Source organism: Phyllobates terribilis, unplaced genomic scaffold, assembly GCF_046119375.1.
Source record: "Phyllobates terribilis strain yellow unplaced genomic scaffold, ASM4611937v1 Scaffold_3__8_contigs__length_932513732, whole genome shotgun sequence".
In the NCBI taxonomy this organism is placed as follows: Eukaryota; Metazoa; Chordata; class Amphibia; order Anura; family Dendrobatidae; genus Phyllobates; species Phyllobates terribilis.
The window spans coordinates 356,415,242-356,438,858 of NW_027362763.1; the positions used below are offsets into that span (position 1 = coordinate 356,415,242).

General features: G+C 42.0%; 1 protein-coding gene across 3 annotated transcripts in view; it reads right to left on the reverse strand.

Annotated features, from left to right (window-relative positions):
• Positions 1-13,092: 13,092 nt before the first annotated feature.
• Positions 13,093-23,617, reverse strand: part of ARMC9 (armadillo repeat containing 9) — a 246,026-nt gene continuing 235,501 nt past the window's right edge. For 2 of the 3 annotated variants that reach the window (XM_073675277.1, XM_073675276.1), the window contains exons 20-25: positions 19,127-19,231; positions 16,944-17,059; positions 16,549-16,673; positions 15,209-15,335; positions 14,748-14,893; positions 13,093-13,398 (exon numbers count right to left, since the gene is read on the reverse strand). In XM_073675277.1, the coding sequence (XP_073531378.1) occupies positions 13,376-13,398; positions 14,748-14,893; positions 15,209-15,335; positions 16,549-16,673; positions 16,944-17,059; positions 19,127-19,231 (642 nt within the window). In that variant the 3' untranslated portion in view covers positions 13,093-13,375. The remainder of the gene's footprint in view (positions 13,399-14,747; positions 14,894-15,208; positions 15,336-16,548; positions 16,674-16,943; positions 17,060-19,126; positions 19,232-23,617) is intronic. The other variant, XM_073675278.1, reaches the window with a different exon arrangement.

Consider the following 23,617-nt stretch of genomic DNA (forward strand, 5'->3'; position numbering starts at 1 on the left):
TTTTTTCAAAAAAATTTTCGGAGACTGAATTGAATTACGATATTGGTAATCGGGAATTATTGGCTATTAAACTCGCATTTGAACACTGGCGCCACTTCTTGGAAGGTGCGGAATTTCCCGTTCAGGTTCTTACGGATCATAAAAATCTGATATATCTTGACGCTGCCAAGCGCCTGAATGCCCGTCAGGCTAGGTGGGCACTGTTTTTCTCGCGGTTTAATTTCTCCGTTACTTACATCCCTGGTACTAAGAATGTTAAGGCGGATGCCTTGTCTCGCAGTTTTTCTCCCATAGTCGGTGCTGAGAAAGAGGAAAACATTTTACAAGAAGGTGTTGTGATAGCTGCTTTAGACTCCGTTTTGGAAGATGAGATTCTTAAAGCTCAGGAGAATGCCCCATCTAACACTCCTCATGGGAGGTTGTTTGTGCCTGGGACCTTTAGGAGAGATTTGTTTGTTGAGTGTCACGAATCTCGGTTGGCAGGTCATCCCGGAATCTCTGAGACCAAGAGACTGGTGGGTCGCAGTTTTTGGTGGCCTGGATGGCAGAAGGAAGTCATTAAGTGGGTGCGCCAATGTACTATATGTGCTAGATCTAAGTCCTCACATACTCCTGCTGCGGGGTTGCTTTGTCCTTTGGAGGTCCCCAGTGCTCCTTGGACACATTTGGCTATGGACTTTATAACTGACCTTCCCCCCTCTGAGGGTTTTACTGTCATCTGGGTGGTCGTGGACCGTTTTAGCAAGATGTGTCACTTGGTTCCCTTCGTCAAACTGCCCTGCGCTAAAACTCTCGCTAAGGCCTTTGTCAAGGAAATTGTCAGACTTCATGGCGTTCCTACTGACATTGTTTCTGTTAGGGGTCCTCAGTTCGTGGCTCGTTTTTGGCGTGCCTTTTGTGACAGGTTGGGAATTCATTTGTCGTTTTCGTCCGGATATCATCCTGAATCTAATGGCCAGACAGAAAGGAAAAACCAGGATGTTGAGCAGTTCTTGCGTTGTTTTGTGGCAGACAATCAAGAGGGGTGGTCTGAGTTTCTGCCACTTGCCGAATTTGCTCTGAACAATCATACATCTTCTTCTGCTGGTTGTTCGCCTTTTTTTTGTTGTTCTGGGAGACATCCGTCGTTTGGGTCGTTCTCCAAGTTGGGATCTGCCGTGCCTGAGGAGGAGAATTTTTCCGGTGATTTGGAAAGAGTTTGGACGGATGTGCGTGGTAATCTTCAGGAGGCCAACAGAAAATCTAAAGACTACTTTGATAGGAAACGACAGGAGGTTTTGTTCGCTGTTGGTGACATGGTTTGGTTGTCCTCTAGGAATCTGCGGTTGAGGATTCCTTCTAAGAAATTGGGTCCCAAGTTTGTAGGGCCCTTTAAGGTGCTTCAGGTTGTCAACCAATCTGCTGTTAGGTTGGAGGTTCCTACCTCCTGGAGAATTAATCCGGTCTTTCATGTCTCTCTGTTAAAAAAAGCTGTTGTGTCGGATGGTGACGCCTCTGCCTCTGTTCCTCCGGTGGTGGAGGACGGGGAATATGAAATTTCTCGCATCCTTGACTCTAGACGGTATAGAGGTAGTTTGCAGTATCTTGTGGCCTGGAAAGGTTTCGGACCCGAGGATAACTCTTGGGTGAGGTCAGATGATGTTTCCGCGTCCAGACTTATCAGAGCGTTTCACAGGAGATTTCCTGATAAGCCTGGTCCTAGGGGATCCGGAGGATCCTCTTAGAAGGGGGGGTACTGTTAGAACCTTGCTGTTAGGTTTTTTTTCCTTTGCTGGTCACATGACCTTGTTGGCCTATTTAATCCTGCTCCGCCCTTCTGGCTTTGCTGGACTTCATTGTATATCTACTTTCTAGCTAGCCTGTGCTCTGTATCTAACTCTGTTAGTTTGCTTGGTCTACGGACCTCTAGGTTCTATCTATTTTGTTTGTTCGTCTGTCTGCTACTATTTCTGTTAGGAGGTGTCCCATATTCCTCCCAGTCCTTAGTACTTGTAGGGATTCCCTCCCCAAATCTATAGGTCTCCGTACAGACTAGATTAGGACTTTAGCAGGTCTGATCGCAGGATCAGGTTCCCTGTTACATCGTAGGGATTCAGCTGAGTCTTATAGTAGGGACAGATCTCCTCTCTTTCCTTAGCTTTGGTAGCAGAACATAACAGCGAGGTGCTCACCACACATCTAGATAAGTTCCCTAAGGAGTCTAGTTTCCAAAATGGTGGCACTTGTGGGGGGTTTCCACTGTTTAGTCACATTAGGGGCTCCCCAAATGCGACATGGCGTCTGCTAATTATTCAAACAAATTTTACATTCAAAAAGTCAAATGGCGCTCCTTCCCTTTCAAACCCTGCCATGCGCCCAAACAGTAATTTGCCTCCACATATGGGGTATCAGCGTGTTCAGGAGAAATTGCACAACAAATTTCATGGTGCAATTTATCCTATTACCCTTATGATAATGCAAAATTAAGGGATGAAAAACGGTTTTGTGGGAAAAATGTGAAAATTTTATTTTTACGGCTCAATATTATAAACTTCTGTGAAGCAGCTGGGGGTGCGAGGTGCTCACCACACATCTAGATAAGTTCCCTAAGGGGTCTAGTTTCCAAAATGGTGGCACTTGTGGGGGGTTTCCACTGTTTAGTCACATTAGGGGCTCCCCAAATGCGACATGGCGTCTGCTAATTATTCAAACAAATTTTACATTCAAAAAGTCAAATGGCGCTCCTTCCCTTTCAAACCCTGCCATGCGCCCAAACAGTAATTTGCCTCCACATATGGGGTATCAGCGTGTTCAGGAGAAATTGCACAACAAATTTCATGGTGCAATTTATCCTATTACCCTTATGATAATGCAAAATTAAGGGATGAAAAACGGTTTTGTGGGAAAAATGTGAAAATTTTATTTTTACAGCTCAATATTATAAACTTCTGTGAAGCACCTTGGGGTTCAAGGTGCTCACCACACATCTAGATAAGTTCCCTAAGGGGTCTAGTTTCCAAAATGGTGTCACTTGTGGGGGGTTTCCACTGTTTAGGCACATCAGGAGCTCTCCAAACGCAACATGGCGTCTGCTAATTATTCAGACAAATTTTACATTCAAAAAGTCTAATGGCGCTCCTTCCCTTCCGAACCCTGCAGTGCGCCCAAACAGTGGTTTTCCACCACATATGGGGTATCAGCACGCTCAAGAGAAATTGCACAAAAAAATTTGGGGTCCATTTTTTCCTGTTACCCCTGTGAAAATAAAAAAAATTGGGTCTAAAGTAACATTTTTGTGAAAAAAGTTAAATGTTAATTTTTTTTTTCCACATTCCAAAAATTCCTGTGAAGCACCTGAAGGGTTAATAAAGTTCTTGAATGTGGTTTTGAGCACCTTGAGGGGTGCAGTTTTTAGAATGGTGTCACTTTTGGGTATTTTCTGTCATAAAGACCCCTCAAAGTGACTTCAAATATGATGTGGTCCCTAAAAAAATGTTTTTGTAAATTTTGTTGGAAAAATGAGAAATCGCTGGTCAACTTTTAACCCTTATAGCTCCCTAACAAAAAAAAATTTTGGTTCCAAAATTGTGCTGATGTAAAGTAGACATGTGGGAAATGTTATTTATTAACTATTTTGTGTGACATATCTCTCTGATTTAAGGGCATGAAAATTCAAAGTTTGAAAATTGCAAAATTTTCGCCAAATTTCCGATTTTTTCACAAATAAACGCAAGTTATATGGAAGAAATTTTACCACTATCATGAAGTACAATATGTCATGAAAAAACAGTCTCAGAATCAGGGGAATACGTTGAAGCGTTCCAGAGTAATTACTTCATAAAGTGACAGTGGTCAGAATTGAAAAAATTGGCCCGGTCACGAAGGCAAAAACAGGCTCTGGCGCGAAGTGGTTAAACACATTAATAAATTTGTTTTATTGCTAATGTCCACTGTATCTGGAACTGGTATATTAGCATAGAGGGCCTTCACTGTCAGTGTCTACTTTTTTTGCCAAACCCTCTGTGTGTTGTAATTAGTGGGAGAGGGAGCAAAGAGGGTGATAGCAGGTGCCCCCCTTATGCCTATCCTTTAGGCACAGTAAAATTACACCACAGCCAACTATCATATGCAGCAATCAGCGTTTTGGCCACACTATGTACTAGCAATTGTTGCTAGTTGCATTAGCCATTAATGATAAGTGCAACTTCTTTTGAAGAAGGTGATTTCAACTGTAATTGATCAACAGATTGCTCCTGACTTAAAATGGGAAATATTTCCATTTGTGGCAACATCCCAAAATTTACGCAAGCCTATATCCACAGAAGACCTGTGGTTAGTTCTCCCAGATGTTTGGAACAACCTACCTGCCAACTTTCATCAAAAACTAAAATTGCTTACCGGTAATGTGATTTTCCAGAGCCCATGACAGCACCACCTTAGAGAGGGGCATAGGCGGATTATAATGAGGGCAATCCGGGCTACCGCCCGGGGCCTCGGGCCTCCAGGGGGCCCGCGGCTCCAGGATGTCTATGACCAGATTGCCCTCATTATATGTGCGGCGCTGCGGCACATACTGGCAGACAGTGGCGGGGGGCCCCCCGGACCGCTCCCCCAGCAGCGGCGCACGGACGCTGCTTCTTCTCCGGCCGGGTCAGCACTGCAGCTGTTAACTTCCCTGGGCTGGCCCGGCCGCGTCACTGCTAGGAGACACGGCCCTGTGCACGGCCGTGTCTCCTAGCTGTGACGTCACGCAGTGCGCGCCCGGCCTGCACTGCTACTTACCACCGGAGAGGAGCAGGAGCCAGGAGGACTGGAGCCGAGCCGGGGGATGGTGAGTCTGTGTGTGTCTGTGTGTGAGAGAGTGTGTCTGTGTGTGAGAGTGTGTATGTGTGAGAGTGTGTGTGTGTGTGCAGGCAGATATCATTGTGTGATGTCTGTTTATATGTATTTTTGTGTTTCAAATGTGTTTATGCGTGTATGTATATGTCTGTATATGTTTGTGTGTGCGTGACTGCGTGCGGCTTCCCGCTGTCTCTGGGGGGGGTGCCGTACGGCCTCCCGCTGTGTACAGATGGCGCTGTGCGGCCTCCTGCTGTATATAGATGGCTACGTGCGGCCTCCTGCTGTGAATAGATGGCGCCGTGTGGCCTCCTGCTGTGTATACATGGCACCATGCGGCCTCCTGCTGTGTATAGATGGCTACGTGCGGCCTCCCGCTGTGTATAGATGGCGCCGTGCGGCCTGCGGCTGTGTATAGATGGCTACGTGCCGGCTCCCGCTGTGTATAGATGGCTACGTGCGGCCTCCCGCTGTATATAGATGACTACATGTGGCCTCCTGCAGTGTGTAGATGGCGGCGTGCGGCCTCCTGCTGTGTATAGATGGCGCCGTGCGGCCTCCCGCTGTGTATAGATGGCTACGTGCGGCCTCCCGCTGTGTATAGATGGCTCTGTGCGGCCTCCTGCTGTGTATAGATGGCGCTGTGCGGCCTCCTGCTGTGTATAGATGGCTACGTGTGGCCTCCTGCTGTGTATAGATGGCACCATGCGGCCTCCTGCTGTGTATAGATGGCTACGTGTGCTCAATATTGAGTCATACAATTAATGTAAGGCTATGTGCCCACGATGCAGAAATGCTCCGGATTCTTTTTGAGTGTTTCTGCATCTCCCTGGCAGAAAAAACGCATGCGGATTTTACATGCGTTTTTCCGGCCAGGGACATGCGGATGTGAAGCGTTCTTCTCATGCATTTCTGCATGCGGGTTATCAAGCGCTCTTCCAAGCGATTTTAGCATCACTTGGAAAGTGCTTGACAACTTGGTCACACTATATAAATCCATGCAACCGGCATGGATTTATATAGTGTGACCGTAAAAGAATGGTAAAAAATAAATATATAAGTACCTTCTGATGACCCGTCACATGACTAAATGACGTCACGGCAGGTCCTTTTCAGACCATCGTGAGCTGCCAGCAAGCCAGGAAGCATCGGATAAAGACACCGGGGGCCATCAGAAGGTAAGTATGATATTTATTTTTTATTTTATTCTTTTTTTACAGGTTCTATGGTACCCGGGTCCAGAGGAGAGTCTCCTCTTCTCCAAACCCGGGTACCATCCGCACATTGAAACACATGGAATCCACATGTACAGATGCAGTGATGCGGATTCCATGCGTTCCAATGCAAGTCAATGGCGGCGAAAACGCCACGCTTCCGCAAAATAATTGGTAGTGCTTCGGATTTTTCCACAATGATAATCCGCAGCGGAAATTTCCACAGCATGTGCACAGCACATGCGGATTATCATTGGGGAACATGGCCGACCTTCTACCAAGCGTTTTTTAAGCGTTTCTGCAGCGGAATTGCTTAAAAAACGCATAGTGGGCACACAGCCTAAAAAAAATTATTATAATTAATATTGTGCCAAATTAGTTTCACGTGAACTATCACATGATCTATCACAGGGGATCATGTGACATGTGATACATCAGGTGTGTGTGTGGGGGGGGGTGGGCCCCCGCCTTCTAAACTGCCCGGGGCCCTTGCTACTCTTAATCCACCCCATGGAGAGGGGATCTGCCCTTCAAGGCCAGGAAACCTACAGAATAAAAGAAAGGGCAGCGCTTCTCCACCACCTCAGGTGTTTACAGAGCATGAGAGGACACTACTTAATAGTTATATACACTATTAAAAGAACAACATGATTTTTTCTTCTACACTCTGCATGAATCAAGCACAACGAAGGAAATTAAGTGACCACCCTTTACCAGTAACGGGATGGAATATAAGGATGCTGTTACAGGCTCTGGAAAATAACATTACCGGTAAGTAAATAGTGTATTCCTATCACCCATGACAGAACCACCTGAGAGATTTACAGAGAATCTTTAAACTTAGGGCAGGACCACAGCCTATAGAACCCTTCTCCTAAAGGAAATGACAGCAGAAGATCAGAGATCAAGCCTATAGCGTCTATAGAAGGTGCCAGGTGAAGATCGTATTGCAACCTTACATATACCTTGATGGGGACATCCGCTTTCTTATTGTTCTTCCTTGGATTCCCCGGATTAGCACAGAAAGGGGGGATGCCCAATCTCCTGACTTCTATGGAATTTGTAAGCTACCTTGGGAAGATAGGCCGTTTCCAGAACTACGCTTTGTGTAAACAGAGTATTAACCGACAGAGTTTCAATGTCACCAATTCACCATGCCAAAGTCAGGGCCACCAGGATGATAGTCTTTAGTGTGAAGGCTAGATCCAAAGCTCACGTTCAAATTCCAGGCTTATTAAATGCAGACTGGACACTTTCAGTTGTTTTCGGCTCAAAAGTACTGCTTGCAATTCTTTTTCCCCTTTATATGAGGTGTTGTTAAAAGATAAAAGGTGAGACTCCGCCATCTGAAAAATCTGATCAGACAGTGTCATTAGGGATCTTGGCCGAGTTCCCCCCTAATGGTTTATGTAAGCTACAGTTACCCTGTTGTATGACAAGACCTTTACATGGTGACTTTGTATAGATGAAAGGAGCTTTGATATATACTGCCTAAAGCTTATTTAGGTTAGAGGAACCGGATCTTTGATTGCAACACACGGGTGTGTATCTGTGACCATGCTATTATTGGAATGCAGGAGGTTAGAGTTTCTAACAGCGATATTACCTTCCTTAGAGTTGTGGTCAGGCTGCTTATTAATTTTGCCACTTAGCAGGACACCTTCTTCTCCCTTGGGAGACAACAACTTTGACTCACTGAGTTTATGAGAAGAGAAGACAAGAGTAGACCTACACTCTTAGGTTAAAGTCTTTCGCCCCAATAAAAGAAAAAAAACTTATACTCACCTCCCGTGCTGACGCCGTTCCAGCAGTGTCAGCATTCATGGTCCCGGGACTGTGATGCGGTGCAATGACACATGGTGTCTGGTGCCCATTCAGCGCTGGCGTCACTGTCCCCGCCTCCTGTCGAATTGAACATAAAGAAGTTCCAAGATCAGCTGCAGCCCAGACTTCCTCTTCATGTTTGATTTGTCTGAAGGCTGAGAGACAGTGGTGCAGGCGCTGATTGGCCTCCGGGCATCACGTGTCATTCCACCGCAACACAGCCACGGGACCGCGAGTGCTGACACCACTGGAACGGCGCTAGCATGGGAGGTGAGTATAGGTTTTCTTATTTTATTGGAGGCAAACATTTAGTTCAAGAAGGGGTTGTCCTAGTAGTGGACAACCCCTTTAAAGGGCCCATTGAAAACTGGAAGGAAAGACCGAAACTGAAATCTTGGTTTCTAATTTTAGGCTATATGTCCACGATGCGGATTTAATGCATTTCCGCCCCGGAAACACATTAAAATCGCTTGGTAACAGGTCTGGGATGTACCCCAATAATAATCTGCATGTGCTGTGCACATGCTGCAGAAATTTCCGCAGCGGATTATCATTGCGGAAAAATCCGCAGCACAACCAATCTGGGAGCGATTTCACGGCGAAATCGCGCCCATTGGCTTGCATTGAACCACATAATATCCGCATGTATACATGCGGATGTTATGTGCTTCAATGCGCGGATGGTACCCGGGTCTGGAAAATAGGAGATTCTCCTCCAACCCGGGTATCATGGTTCCTGCAAATTAAAAAAGAATTATAAAGTAAAAAATTCATAGTCACCTCTCCGGCCATCCCCGGTCTGCTCCAGGTGGCGTCCTCTCTCCTCGGCGGCCCGCGGTGTACTGGCAGGACCTGCGGTGACGTCATTTAGTCAGCTGATGGTCACGTGACCGCTGACGTCAGCGGTCAGGTGATGGTCGCATGACCATCAGGTGACTAAATGACGTCATCGCAGGTCCTTCCAGTACACGTCAAGACGCAGAGGAGAGAGGACGCTGCCGGGAGGAGACCGGGGGCCGCCGGAGAGGTGAATATAAGGTTTTTTATTTCTTTTTACTTTTTAATTCTTTTTTTTTTTACTTTAGATGCAGCATTTGAAGTAGAAATTTCCTCTAAGTTGGTCACACAATATAAATCCATGCCAGTTGCATGGATTTATATTGTGTGACCCGCTTGTCAAGCCCTTTTCCAAGTGATGCTCAAAATCGCTTGGAAAAACGCATGAAAAAAACGCATGCAATACACGCATGTAAAAACACTGAAAAAACGCATGTAAAATCCACATGTGTTTTTTCTGCCAAGGAGATGCAGAAATGCTCAGGAAATTTCTGCTTCAAATCTGCATCGTGGGCACATAGCCATATGCTGAGAACTATCCTCAGGAATCTTGGTGTTTCATGTGAATTGAAACACGATAGTACATGTCCTTTAACTCCTAGACTACCATATAGCAATCTAGAACCAGAGGTTTAATAGCCAATCTTATAGACTCTATTTTAAATTATCTAACTCTCAGGAATCTGTACAGCCCCTTCAGGTTGTAGCAAACCCTGGTAGACCTAGGTTAAATCTTAGCTTGGTAACCTTGCCTTGCATAGTGAACAGTCGCTCAACTTGGTCTTGTCAGAGATTAACTAGTTATGCAACCGGTACTTTTACAATGAGGCACTATAAGGCACAGAGGCGTCATGAGGCACAGAGGCACAAAGAGACTATAAGAGGCAATATAAGGCACAATGAGGTACTATAAAGCACAGAGGCACTATGAGGCACAAAGGCGCTAGGAGGCCAAGACCAAACTCAGACTTTCATTTAAAAGAGTAATCCATCTGAATTAAGGCTAAACCTTCACTTTGAGTGGTAAATCTCAATTGTCAGACTAGCCACACCCGAAGGGGCCAACTAATGAGGAACAGCTGGAGAATAGACCTTCACAGAGACCATGTGCTGTATTAACACCATGTGCAGTCCTAAGGATGGAGTAGATAGACTGGAGGACAACCGTGAAAACCTCTGAGTGTTGCTCCACCAGAAAAATGAGGATAAACCAGCTCGGCATATGTTAAGCTCTGAAGCCCAGTCATGAGGCCCTGTGCAGCTCTGACATGTGGCCAACTTTAGCCTAGAAGTCCAAGGCCCTGCTTCCGTACCTGAAGCCAAACTTAAAGCACATGAGGCCCTTGGCCCAGACGGGGTCTTGTAAAGTGCACATTCCCTACTTTTGAGGTTTGAGCCAACTTCCTTAAGCCTTTTCTAGTAAAAAAAAATAACAAGGAAAGGGCCCCATTAACAAGGTGAACATTCACAAAAGTCACTCACTACCAGCTGTTTACTTAAGGGTACTGGATTCGGAGCCTGGACCAAGTCACAAGTCTATTCTTCTATGGAGGCTGTGGAATCACAACCCACTCTGGTCCACTGGCCGGTCTTACTGATGCTTCTTCTGCCACTCGTGCGACTGCCCGCTGCTGTTCCTTGATCATACATGGGAAGGAGAGCAAAAGCGCTTTTAGTGCGGTGAAACCACATTAAAAATGGGGGACCAGCTAAAACTTATAGACGCCTCCTCTGGACCTCCCTGTGCTCTACGTATGCACAGCTCTGGTACACCGGAAGTTCTGGGTCTCGTGGCTCCAGCGTGCGCGTCATCCAGGTGCACCTCTCTGCCCATGCCCCAAGCATGCACAGTTCAAGCGGCGCGTAAGCTGGCAACCACACAGCGTGGTGCCGTAGTTTGCGCCTGCACACAGGTGAAGGCCCCCCTGTACCCACCGTGGCACTTCCAGGGCCCATGCACCGGCCGAGGCAGGGAAGGGATCGCTGCCTGAGCCAACCGGTCAGGCCTGGGAACAAGTCCGTTATCCTCTTCAATCCCCAACGATCATTCCCCTGGACAACTCCAGGGAGTAGGTTACCTCTCCAAGGACAGGAAACCAAACTGAAGTGGCGGAGAGGCGCCGCAATTTTATTCTGTAGATTTCCTGTCCTTGATGGATGGATCCCCTCTCTCAGGTGGTGCAGTCATGGGTGATAGGAAAACAGTGTTCAATTCAACCAAGAATTGATGCTGTTTTGACAGTAAAGGGTGGTCACACCAAATATTGAACGGATTTGGATTCTCTCTTGTTAACCTCTTCACGATATATGTCGTAAACTTACGCCATATGTAATGTCCCTGCCTTTGATGCAGGCTCGCAAGCTGAGTCCACATCTTTCCCCGCACATGATGGCGCATTTAATCAGCCATCATGTGCCTCTAAGAGCCGCGGGTAGATTGTCATGACAGCCGAGGGTCTGCTGAAGACCCCTGTGCCTGTCATTATGAAAGCCAGTCCATGGCTTTGTGATTTTAGCTATACATAGTAGTGCTGATGCACTGCTATGTATAGCACAAGCGATCAGACAATCACAGTTTCAAGCTCCCTAAGGGGACTATTAACTACAGTAAAAAACTGAAAAAAGTATTTTTAAAAATATGAAAAAATAAAAAAACACAGCCGTTAAAATCACCCCCGTTTTGCCCAATTAAAAATAAAATAATTAAAAAAAATACACATATTTGGTATTGCTGCATTTGTAAAAGTCTGATCAAAATATAAAATAAATTAATCCGATCGGTAAATGGCGTAACAAAGAAAATAAAAAAACTGAATTACGTTTTTTCAACATTGCTATAAAATGCAATAAGAGGCGATCAAAACATTGTATCTACCCCAAAATGGTATCAGTAAAAACATCAGCTCAGGGCACAAAAAATAAGCCCTCACACAACCCCATATTCCGAAAAATGAAAAAGTTACGGGTCTAGTGAAATGACGACAAAAGCAAAATTAGTTTTTCTTACAAATTTCCAAATTTCACTTCAATGTAAAAAAAAAAAGATACATGTTTGGTATCTTCGTACTCGTACTGACCTACAGAATCATGTTGCTGCGTCAGTCTTACCATATAGTGAACATGGTGAATAAAAACATTGCACTTATTTTGAAATTTCAACGCACTTGGAATTTTTCCCCGTTTTCCAGTACACTATGGGGTAGAATGAAAGGTGTCATTCAAAAGTACAACTCATCCCGCAAAAAACAAGACTTCATATAGCTATATTAATGGAAAAATAAAAAATAGTTATGGCTCTTGGAAGAAGGGGAGGAAAAAAACAAAAACGAAAAAATGGAAAATGGCTATGGCGTGAAGGGGTTAATTAATAGAAATTATTCTATTTGTCAAAGTATAAATAATACTAATAATTTTATTTATATATAGCCAACATACTCCGGACTTTACAATGAAGTATTCTTACAAAGCATTCTTCGCAGCATTTTTATTACGCTTTTGAACAGTCCTGTATACATCGTAGGGAATGCGATGTGCTGCAGATCAATCCACAATTCTGAAGTGAGATGCTTGTGCATTAGCTGAGTTCACAGAGAGGTTTTTTTTTTATTAAATTTTCATTTTATATATTACAAGTATACTGAATATATCAAAAAGTCAACTTTTGTATAAAGAGTAACAAAGTGATTCAGTAAAGACAATATATTGCTTAACACTTTTAAGCATTCTTAACATGCAATTCAACTAATTGTGAAAAAGCAGGTTTTAATATAAATTTTTATGTGAACTTTATACAAATTTAAATTGTATCCAAGCTTTTAACATCCAACACTTCACATAAATAAATAAATATGTAAAATATACTAATTTGTAACAATTGAGTCTCATGTTTGAACCTTCATCTAGAAAAAAATGTACACATCAATATCTGAAATTAATAAAGATTTTTTTTTCCCCCAAATCAACATCAAACAGTGAAATTATAAAATTATGTAGCATGTGTAAAATAATAGTAGTGTACCAAAGGTACAGAAAATCTAATTTTAGGTGCTGTGAAGCCCAATATTGTTTCTCCACATACCAAGTACATAACTCAGAAAAGGCCCAGAAAGCGGAGATATGAGAAGTGGTCACAATATGTAGATCTGATACAGGTGAGTTAAAGGGAAGCTATCATCAGAAAATGGCCTATTGTTTAAAATCAGGTTTTGTGTTAAATGTAATTGTTTTGTCAATGTTTCAGGAAACAACACATGAACATTAGTTGCAATGAACATTCTGACCCTATCTTTTGTATTGAAGCATCTAATAAGCATTTGCAAAGGTTATCCAGAAAGAGAGGGGAATATTTAATTATATATATATATATATATATATATATATATATATATATATATATATATATATATATATATATATATATATATATATATTATTGAACATTCTTACAGTAGCCAATAGGACTCACACTTCCTGTCCTTCTTTTCAGGATAGCTTATTATACATACGTATATATACATCTGATAGGAATAAAATCATTTCCAAAAATGAAGAAAAAAAAAAAACGTAGCACAAAAACCCGATTTAAAGAACAGGTCATTTACTGATGACAGCTCCTCTTTAAGCTCTTATCTCTCTGATTTCATTCCAAGAAGGTCGCGGAGATCCCATTGTGAGGCTTACGTCTACTTTCTGTAGGACTGGCTACCTGCAAGATAAAAAACAACAATAAAGATTTTGTGAGTCTTCAAAATATTGAAAATGTCAAGCATCTAATTGAGATACCTTTGATGTAACATGGAGTTGAAGTCTCTATACCAGTGATCCCCAACCTTTCTGAACTTGAAATCCACATCTAGGTCTGAGAGAGGGTCGCAAACCACATCCAGCTCCCGCCCCCCCTCACAGTAGTGGCAACCAAAGACCCCATTACGGGTATAATGGTAACCAAAGTTTTTCCACAGAAATTACACAGAAGCAGTATACCAAGATCTAGAGGTTCCAACAATATCTCCATTCAGTATTCTCCCATCGAGCACTCCGAACACACTATTGCATCCAGCTTCAAGCACCTCCTCTGACAGGTAGTATCATCTGGTCTCCAGCTTACCATACTTAAATTGTCTCTAAACCCATGAGACCAGTATAAGTGCATCCAGATCTGCTCTTCTGTGCAGGGCTACTCACAAAATTCACCATTTTGAGATGTACTCTTTCTTACCGGTTTGCTAGAGCTGGAGCTAATGCACAAAGCTGGTAGACAGCCGCCAGCCACAATTCATGGGACCACGAGCCACATGTGTCTCCCGAGTTACAGATTGGGGACCACTGCTCTACAAGATTCTCTCTTTCAATAACTATCCAATTGCATTTATTATACTTCTAAAATAATTTTGACTAAATATAAGATTTATTTACCAAATTCTGTGAGTGTCAAGAAATACACAACGCAGAGCCATTACTTGGTCCACAGATATGGTCTCATACATGGAGTCAGTGCACAATTTTAGACACTGTGAAGACTTGCGATTTTTTTATTTAGACATAAGTATTAGTTATTGATTAGTAAAGAAAAGAATAGCAATGAAACTGATGTACCAGACACATCTGAACACAATGAACACAACAGCCAGAATGTTTTTTTATGTAGCATTGTTCTTGAAATGTTGGAATTTGTCAAACATGTTGTGCTCAATGTATTCTACCCAGTATTGTTTTGGGGAAAGTTTATTACCAGCCAGCCCAACATTCTTTTCATAATATCCTCTTTATACTGTGCCAAGTAGAACAGTTAGGTCGGAAACATATGTCCATGGATTATGACCCAGATGAACAGGATACACAGTAAATTACATTACAGACAAAGTACTATGACCTGTAAATATCAACATTTACGATGGCTATGTAACTTCCAATATATTGGTATACCATACGGTATATACCTCTATATTTATATAACTCGTTTTCTCCTCTCATTCCATAAAATATAGATCAATACTGGTACTGATCTGTGAACTGCTAATATAAATCTTACAGATCAGTTCTGGGAATTCTTACTTTGTCTGCTGTGAGTAGAGGATCCTGCAGAACTGGGACGACTTTGTTGTGGTCCAGACTGGGAAAACTGTGGTGCAATAGTAGGGGTCTTAGCCTTGCGTGGGCTGGTATTCGCTATTTCCGGACTTCGTGAGTGCCAACTTCTGCTGTACAAGGAAAGAATATAAAAGGCCAAGAAAACAAGGATGTGTTAATACTGTATCCGGCCAGAAGCATTCAGGTAATAAATAATAAGTGGGATAATTGTTTTTTTTACAACTATTGGTTTAGGTTCACTGCCTTCTGCATTAATCACACAAACATTTTCTCACTCATGCCTTGGTGAACAATAGCAAAATCCTTTCCAGCTCTCTGTCATGGTCAAGGATGTTGTGTAGATGCCTTTATCTGGCTAATGAAGTGGAGTGGGAATAAAAGCCAAGCAGTAAACGACACAATCTCAAGCCGTACTGGAAAGTCACCTGTTGCCGTGTCCATTGCTTTTGTCTGAACTCAAATCCAAAATTCGAGGTGAAGAGGGAGACACAGGTCCCCGGTGATCAGACCGAGCGCTTGGCGAAAAAAGCCGAGATGATTCAGTGTCAATGGCTAAAATTAGGAAGATGGAAAAAAACATAAATGTGTAGTCCTGTTCTGGGAGACAAGTTATACGGGATGTTGTGATCCAATAGTATTTGATAACAAGTTTAGCTAAAGTGCTTTCTGACATATGCCTAGCTTTTATTTCCCAAACACATATTGTGATACACCAATATTCTTATTATGCAACGTCAAAAATTAACATTTATATAGGGAGGGGGTTTGGGGAGGAGAAATGGTTCAGCTGTGTTGCAGGAAGATGCGTGATCTTTGTAGAGATAGATACAGCTCCAGCAACAACGCACTGTTAGTTTCCTGTCAAACAGGAAGTATATCTTCTTTCCGGGTTGGTCTGGAGAAGATTTGGACAGAGTATATTTCTTTGAACATCTGCATGTGAATACCACCAGCTGCAAGGTCATGTGAAGGACAAAGAGGTTTCTAAAGAGTACATAGATGACCACATAATGCACAAAGTAACCTAAATACTGCTGTAAACTACTCCCAAAGTGTTCCAAAATAAAGTTATAATGTGGCTTGTATAGACCCAACCATGTACTGGGCTAAGCTCTATGTGACAGGATTTAGCTCCACATTGAACTTGAGGTCTGCATGCCCAGTATTACAGAGCAAGACAAGCAAATCCTACAGCATACAATATCCCAAAGTTTGTGCTCTGGTAGAGACATACTGTACCAATGCAAAAGGGAGATCTACATAAATCAACAGAAAGCCTTAAATGGAATTTGTCACCACGTTCTTGCCACCTAATCTGAGATCAGGATAATGTAGTGACAGAGACCCTAGTTCCAGTGATCTGTCACTTACTGGGCTGCTTGCTGTATTTTTTATAAAATCATAGTTCTCACGTAATTATCACTAGAGAACACATAAACCTGCTGCCATGTAGTCCTCCATTTTCATGAGCTTTGTATAACGCCACCCCACCACTGATTGGCAGCTTTCTGCCTATGCACAGTGTACAGAAAATCTGTAAATAAATAGTGAGGACGGGGATTATACAGAGCACAGCTGGTAGATCTGCAGCAGATAAAGCAGTGATTTTAATAAAATCTGCAACATGCAGCCCAGTAAATGACAAGTTGCTGGAATCAGTGTATAAAGCCCCTAAATTATGCTGCTCTCAAAATCTGAAGGGTTTTAATTGGCTTTGAAGAAAAAAAAAAAGTGTAGGTTCGACATAATTATATAATGTGCTTACATGTTGATGAGGCAGAAAAATCAGCAGTGCCAGGGCGGCTTCCACTTCGTGTGTGGGGTCTTGATGACAATTTCTGGATTCTGAACGAGTTGGAAGGATTTACTTGTGAGGTTGTGTTGTCTGACCTAGTAAAAAGGCAAAACGTAAATTGTCATGAAGAAAGAATAAACAGTAAAGAGTTGAGTCTGATGTGCATGTCCATTATAAAATAACAGTATATGATTGTAAGTACACTGGCTGTTAGCAAACCTGATAGCTTTACAAGTCTTTTGAAAACTGTTCCTGTGTTCTGTGTTACAGAATTCTGCATAGTCATGTAACTACATTTCTACCAGTCATACAAATTCATTTGTTCCTCCAATTGTCCAGGTTACTGTCAGACACCAGGTACGTACCCTGTCTGCACAATCCTGTGACTGCTGGGGGTCACTGGTCTCTGGAGTGGCTCGTCAATGCTCTGCAGTATACCAGGAAAAATTCTCTTCTTTACCTTTAGTGTATGTGTCATGATCTGCAGACAAAGATAAACTTATAAATCATTTTTCTTAAAGGGTTATTAATCTTTTAGCAAATGAATGAACACAATTTATCTCATTTATATAAGTCTCTGTTATTTATTTTTAAAAGGAATCAGGTTTTTGCCACATAATTGAAGAGCAGCATAAAGTAGAAACAGAGACCCTGATTCCAGCGATGTGTCACTTACTGGGCTGCCTGCTGTAGTTTTGATAAAATCACTGTTTTATCATCACTAGAGGACTAGTAAACCTGGTGCCATGCAGTCCTCCATATTCATGAGCTCTGTATAGCATCGCACCCACCACTGATTGGCAGCTTTCTGTGTACACTGTGCATAGGCAGAAATATGTCAATCAGAGATGTGGGCGGAGTTACACAGAACTCAGCATTCAGAGAACTGGTAGATCTACAGCAGATAAAACAGGGATTTTCTAAAAAAAAAAATGTAGCACACAGTCCTGTAAGTGACACATTGCTGGAATCAGGGTCTTGCCCCTACATCATGCTGCTCCCAGATGGGGTAGAAAAAACCTGGTGACAGATTCCCTTCTAAGATAGTTACGGTATATTATGCTAAGCGTTAGATCTTTTTTCATGGTTTGATGTACATTAATGGTCTCACATTACAAATGATAAATGTTAATGCTCATTTTCTCTGAATTATACATCTGCATTAATGGAATCCAATTTTGGATTTCTGGAGTGCAGAATTATATAGATGCCATTAGAGCATATCACAATTTTATGCCATATTGAAACCCAGTTTCCGTTGATGAGGAAACAAAAAAGAAATACTAAGAAATACTAAGTGTAAAAATTGTAAATTATTAAGTGCATTGAGATTAGAGGGAAGATAAAAAGATGTCAAAATGAATCATTTCAACTTCTTTGAAGCAATTAGCAATTGTACTAGATTGTACCAATGACTGGACAACAACTGACCACGTAACAGGTGTTAACAGATATACAGGGTAAACCTGCTAGCTGAAGTGTTGAGATATTCCACTTCAAATATCAACAAACTTAATACATTTTTGATTTCCCTAATTCATTTTTTTTAACAGGATATCTTATCTGAATGAGTAGGTGGAAACATTTGAAGCAAATCTAGCTGTCCCTCACTGCCTTTTTCTATTACCCTTCCAGGCTCAGCCCCTCTATTTTCCCACCAAAATGACAGTCTATTGCCCCTCACATAAAGCCCACTACCGTATTTCCTTCCCCAACACTGTCCTTGCTACCCCTTATAGCCCCTTACTAACTTATCCATTCTCTGACCTGAACACCCCCCGCCTTAATGGTTCCTTGTTTCTAAGTGCACTGCCCTCCCTAAACTCATCCTTCTTACTGCTAAAAACAACCCTGACAACAACCCTTAAACCCTGTATGATGAAGTCACTACCATACTGCAACTTGTAAGGGCTCTACAATTCATTGTTTAGTATGGCGATTATGTCCTTTAAAGGCATAGGTCCATCTGATAAAGGGATGACCCTATGATATGCTATCACTTTATCGTTGGGGTCTCCTGCATCCCTTTCCTGTTATATGCCCTGCATAGTGCTGCCCCACTCATTCACTGCACAAGGTACTAGAATTGGTGCAGATTGATTTGCAGGACCCAGTCCAGTGGCCACATTGGTAATATGTGGTTGTTGGACGGGAGTCGTGAGAACCACCTCCTACCTGATGGCATCCACGGCTCTTCGTTGATTAGCCAGCCTGGTGCACATTATGCTATAACAAAGATGTCACTCCAGGCTGGATAACGTAAAGAAGAGCTGTGGACACCAGGAGGTGGTTCTCGGTGCTCCCCTCCAGTGACCACTGATTACCAACATGGCCGATGGATGGGTCCTGTGAAGTGCTTCGCACCAATTCCACGGGGTACCCTAGCTGGCAACAATCAGTGCCATGGGCCCTTCGCACTTTGTATTTGTAGGTGTCCCAGAAGTCCTAATCCTAGGCATATCACCTTGGGAGAGGAGAATACACCTTTCACCTTTTAGATGTGTACGGAGGTTAAACAAGTTCTAGTACTGCAGATGATGATACATACTCCAAGGTACTCCGTAGTCAGAAGCTTTTCCCCTGTAAGTTCTCCAGCCTGCGGCTGAACAACTTCATCTTTGTCTAAGTCAGCTTCAAGAACATCTTGTTCTTCCTGAAACAAAAAAGTTAGACTGAAGAACAGCAGAAGGAAAAATCCATTAGCTATAGTAATGAAAGGGGTTGATACAATGAGAAAAATAAATCACATTAGTTTGTAATGAAGAACCTATAAGAGCCGGAAGTATTAAAGCAGAATGATATTTGTTCACAATATTGGTGAAATATAGTACAAGAATAATAAGTAATCCTTCTTTTATTTAAAAAAAAAACCCTTGCAAAATATGTTAATAGTAGTCAACATATTTTTCTATGTTAAAGAGCAGCTATGGTTTACATCTAAGGAAGCAGGAACAAATAAATATGGTTAAATGGGTTACTCAATACAATTTGATATCAGATTAGTGGGGGTCCAACACCTCCACTGCTCAGCTGCTACCCGCTCTGCCATGTGCTGCATATACTCAGTGTAAGGATCAGAACAGCACTGCGCTGTACACAGTTTAGGGCCGTTGCCAGGTTCCTGGAGATTCTTAATTCTTTATAGGATCGCAACTGTGGAAAATAAGTTCCGCTATATACACCTTCCCCGCACCAGCATTGCCTCTCTGCCGCTGCTCTAACCTTTGTTGGAGCGGTGAATCGGGCGCTCAGGAGCTTGTGCCATCTGCATTGGCAGAGCCACTGAGCCCAATGATCGGCTGCAGTAACCCTGTGTGCCGTAGTCATTAAGTCACCACTGCATCCAATCAACAAAGACCAGAGCGATAGCAGAGAGGCAGCACTGGAGCAGGGAAATGGGAGTATTACTGAGTTTGCCATTTTCAACAGCTTAAATTACATGAAAATAAAATATCCTGAACAAGTCCTTTAAAGTATTATAATTGGTTATGTTCAGGAGCTGGCCAGATCCAGTGAATCGGACAGCTTAAGAGCGCCACTTACAGTTTCTAAGCATACAGACTGCAAACGGTGCGCTCCTTGCCTAGGTAACCAGCCACTCTAAGACTGCAGGGAGGCTGGTAACCTAGGCAAAGAAGCAGTAAACTAAAAAATTAAAAATCCATCCGTTGAGAACAGAGATAATTTTTAATAAGAGGTATATTGAAAAGTTGATAATTTTTACAAGCATTTTGCAATTTTAACCATTTAAGAACTTCAGAAAACCCGTTTAAGGGTGTGAAAATAGAGTGTCTACATAAAAAATGGCTGTAAGTCCTAAACATTTAATTAAATAATTTTGTTAAACATCTTAAAGAAAACATGTCATCAGGATTTAGCTGTATAAACTAAAAACAGAGGAGGCTGGCGCGGGGGGAGTGTGGGGTCGGAGGAGAAGACGACCTTGCCCGAACGTCCCACCCCGAAGCTCACACGACGTTATCTTCTGAACACTTCATAAGGCAGGTAGTAAACAACCACTGAGTGGATCCCTTCACATCAGGTATCATATTAATCAGCATCACAGCGCCATTATAGCCATGCCTTTAGTTTATAGGGCTAAATCCTGCTGACAAGTTTGGGTTAAATTAAAGCTTAAACTCAACACTTCAATCAAATTATGGTGTAAAGAGGCTAAAATTTGAAAATTCTGTCACTGTCCAAATACTTGCAGACCCAACTGTACATAACACAATTCCTAAATTGTTAATATGACGGTCAGTTTTTAAATGTCTTTATCCATGTTATATTCTCTTTAATTCAATACAGGAAGGTTTGCTTTTCTATTATGATTTTTTTATGTTAATGTATGAACATCTTACAACAGGTCACACAAGTGCAAACGTATAACATTTAGGAGCATGGTTTAAAAAAAAAAAATTATTTCTGACTTGAGGATTAGTATAATGATTTTTTTGCAAACTATTGTCTAAATAGCCTGGATTTATTGTCACACTTGATTGTTTATTAGTAAAAAAAAAAAAAAAACGACATCTTCAGAAATAAGTGAAAATGTAGAAACTGTATTATTAGAATCTCTTAATTCCATGTCGGTATACATTTAACCTAACAGTTGACCTGTCGTCATAGATAGCATAAGACAGGGACAGGATTAAGGCTATGTGCACAAGAAGCGTTTTTACTGTGTTTCCGCGGCGGTTTTTCTGCAGTGAAAACGCTTGTTAATAGGTCTGCCAGCTATAGCAATGGTAATCCTGATGTGCTGTGCACATGATGCGGAAATTTCCACTCAAGATTACCATTGCGGTAAAAACTGCAGCATGACCATTGTGCGGGCGTTTCCGCTGTGAATTCGCACCCATTGACTTGAATTGAACCGCAGGTATAATATTTATACCTGCGGATTTGCTGCGTTTCAATTAAAGCCAAAAGAAATTGAGAAAATTCTGCACTCCCAAATCCAAATGCCCCACTCCCTTCTGAGCTCCAGTGTGTGTCTAAACCGCAGTTAGAGATGAGAGCCTGCCTAATTCACAGGTGCATGTCTCCAGAAGCATGAGCTGGGCACAACGTACTGGTCACTACAACTTGTTGGTCACTACAACGGCAGTTTGCAATTTTTACTCAGCAACATCCACTGCTGCTTGTTTCCGGAAAAGACCCATGGAATCAAAATCGTCACTACACCTGTAGATGAATTCCCAAAGGGGTATAGGTTCCAAAATGGGGTCACTTGAGGGGGGATTCTGCTATTCTAGCATTTAGGGGCTCTGTGTATGGAGTCCGCATACTATTCTAGAAAAATCTTCGCTCCAGGAGGCAAATAGCGCTCTGTTACTCCTCCCGAGTCTTGCTGTATGGCTAAGCAGTACTGTACAACCACATATGGGGTATTTTTACAATCAGCAGAAATTGTGGGACAAATTTTGGAGCCATTTTTACCCATTTTCCAGTGTGAAAATGTAAAATCTGGGGATAAAACAAAATTTTGGTGGTAAAAATTAAATAATTTTTTTTTTCACTGCCCAATGGTATAAAATTCTGTGATCAACCTGTGGTGTCAATATGCTCACTGCACCCCCTAGACTAATTAATTGAGAGGTGTAGTATGTAAAATTGGATCTCTTATGGGGGGTCTGCTGGTCTGACACCTCAGGGGCTCTGCCAATGTGACATGGCACCCTCAAACCAGTCCAGCAAAATATGAACTCCAATATGGTGCTTCTTTCCTTCTGACCTTTGCACTATGCATCAAAAGTAGTTTTCGGCGTACTTAGGAAAAATTGCACAACAAATTTTGGGGTCCATTTTCTCCTGCTATCCTTGTGGGAAAAAATGTTTTTTTATTAAAAATTATGTGAAGCACCTGTGGATTCAAGGTGCTCACCACACATCTAAATAAATTCCTTGAGGGGTATAGTTTCCAAAATGGGGTCACTTGTGGGGGTTTTCCACGGTTTAGGCACATCAGGGGCTCTCCAAATGCAATATGACACCCGCAGACCATTCCATCAAAGTCTGCGTTTAAAAATATTTTTTTCCAAAATATGGGGTGTCTGCGTGCTCAGGAGAAATCGGACAACAAATTTTGTGGTTCATTTCCTCCTGTTACCCCTTTTGAAAATAAAAAATTTGGGGCTAAAAAACATTTTTTTTGGGGAAAAACATGATTTATAAACTTCTGTAAAGCACCTGGGGGTTCAAGATGCTCACCACATATCTAGATAGGTTCCCTGAGGGGTGTAGTTTCTAAAGTGGTGTCACTTGTGGGGGGTTTCCACTGTTTAGGCACATCAGGGGCCCTCAAAACGCGACATGGCGTCCGGTAATTATTCAAGCAAAATTTACATTAAAAAAATCAAATGGTGTTCCTTCCCTTCCGAGCCCTGCCGTGCACCCAAACAGTGTTTTTTCCCCACATATGGGGTATCGGCGCACTCAGGAGAAATTGCACAACAATTTTTTTTTTTCTATTTTCTCCTGTTACCCTTGTGAAAATAAAAAAAAATGGGTCTAAAGTAACATTTTAGTGAAAAAAAGTTAAATGTTCATTGTTTTCTTCCACATTCCAAAAATTCCTGTGAAGCACCTGAAGGGTTTATAAACTTCTTTAATGTGGTTTTGCGCACCTTGAGGGGTGCAGTTTTAAGAATGGTGTCACTTTTGGGTATTTTCTTTAATAAAGGACCCTTAAATTCACTTCAAATATGATGTGGTCCCTAAAAATATGGTTTTGTAAATTTTGTTGGAAAAAATGAGAAATCGCTGGTCTACTTTTAACACTTTTATAACTTCCTAACAAAAAAAAGTTTTGGTTCCAAAATTGTGCTGATGTAAAGTAGACATGTGGGAAATGTTATTTATTAACTATTTTGTGTGACATATCTCTCTGATTTAAGGGCATGAAAAGTCAAAGTTTGAAAATTGCAAAATTTTCAAAATTTTTGCCAAATTTCCGATTTTTTCATAAATAAATGCCAGTCATATCAAATAACTTTTTCCACTATCATGAAGTACAATATGTCACAAAACAATAGTC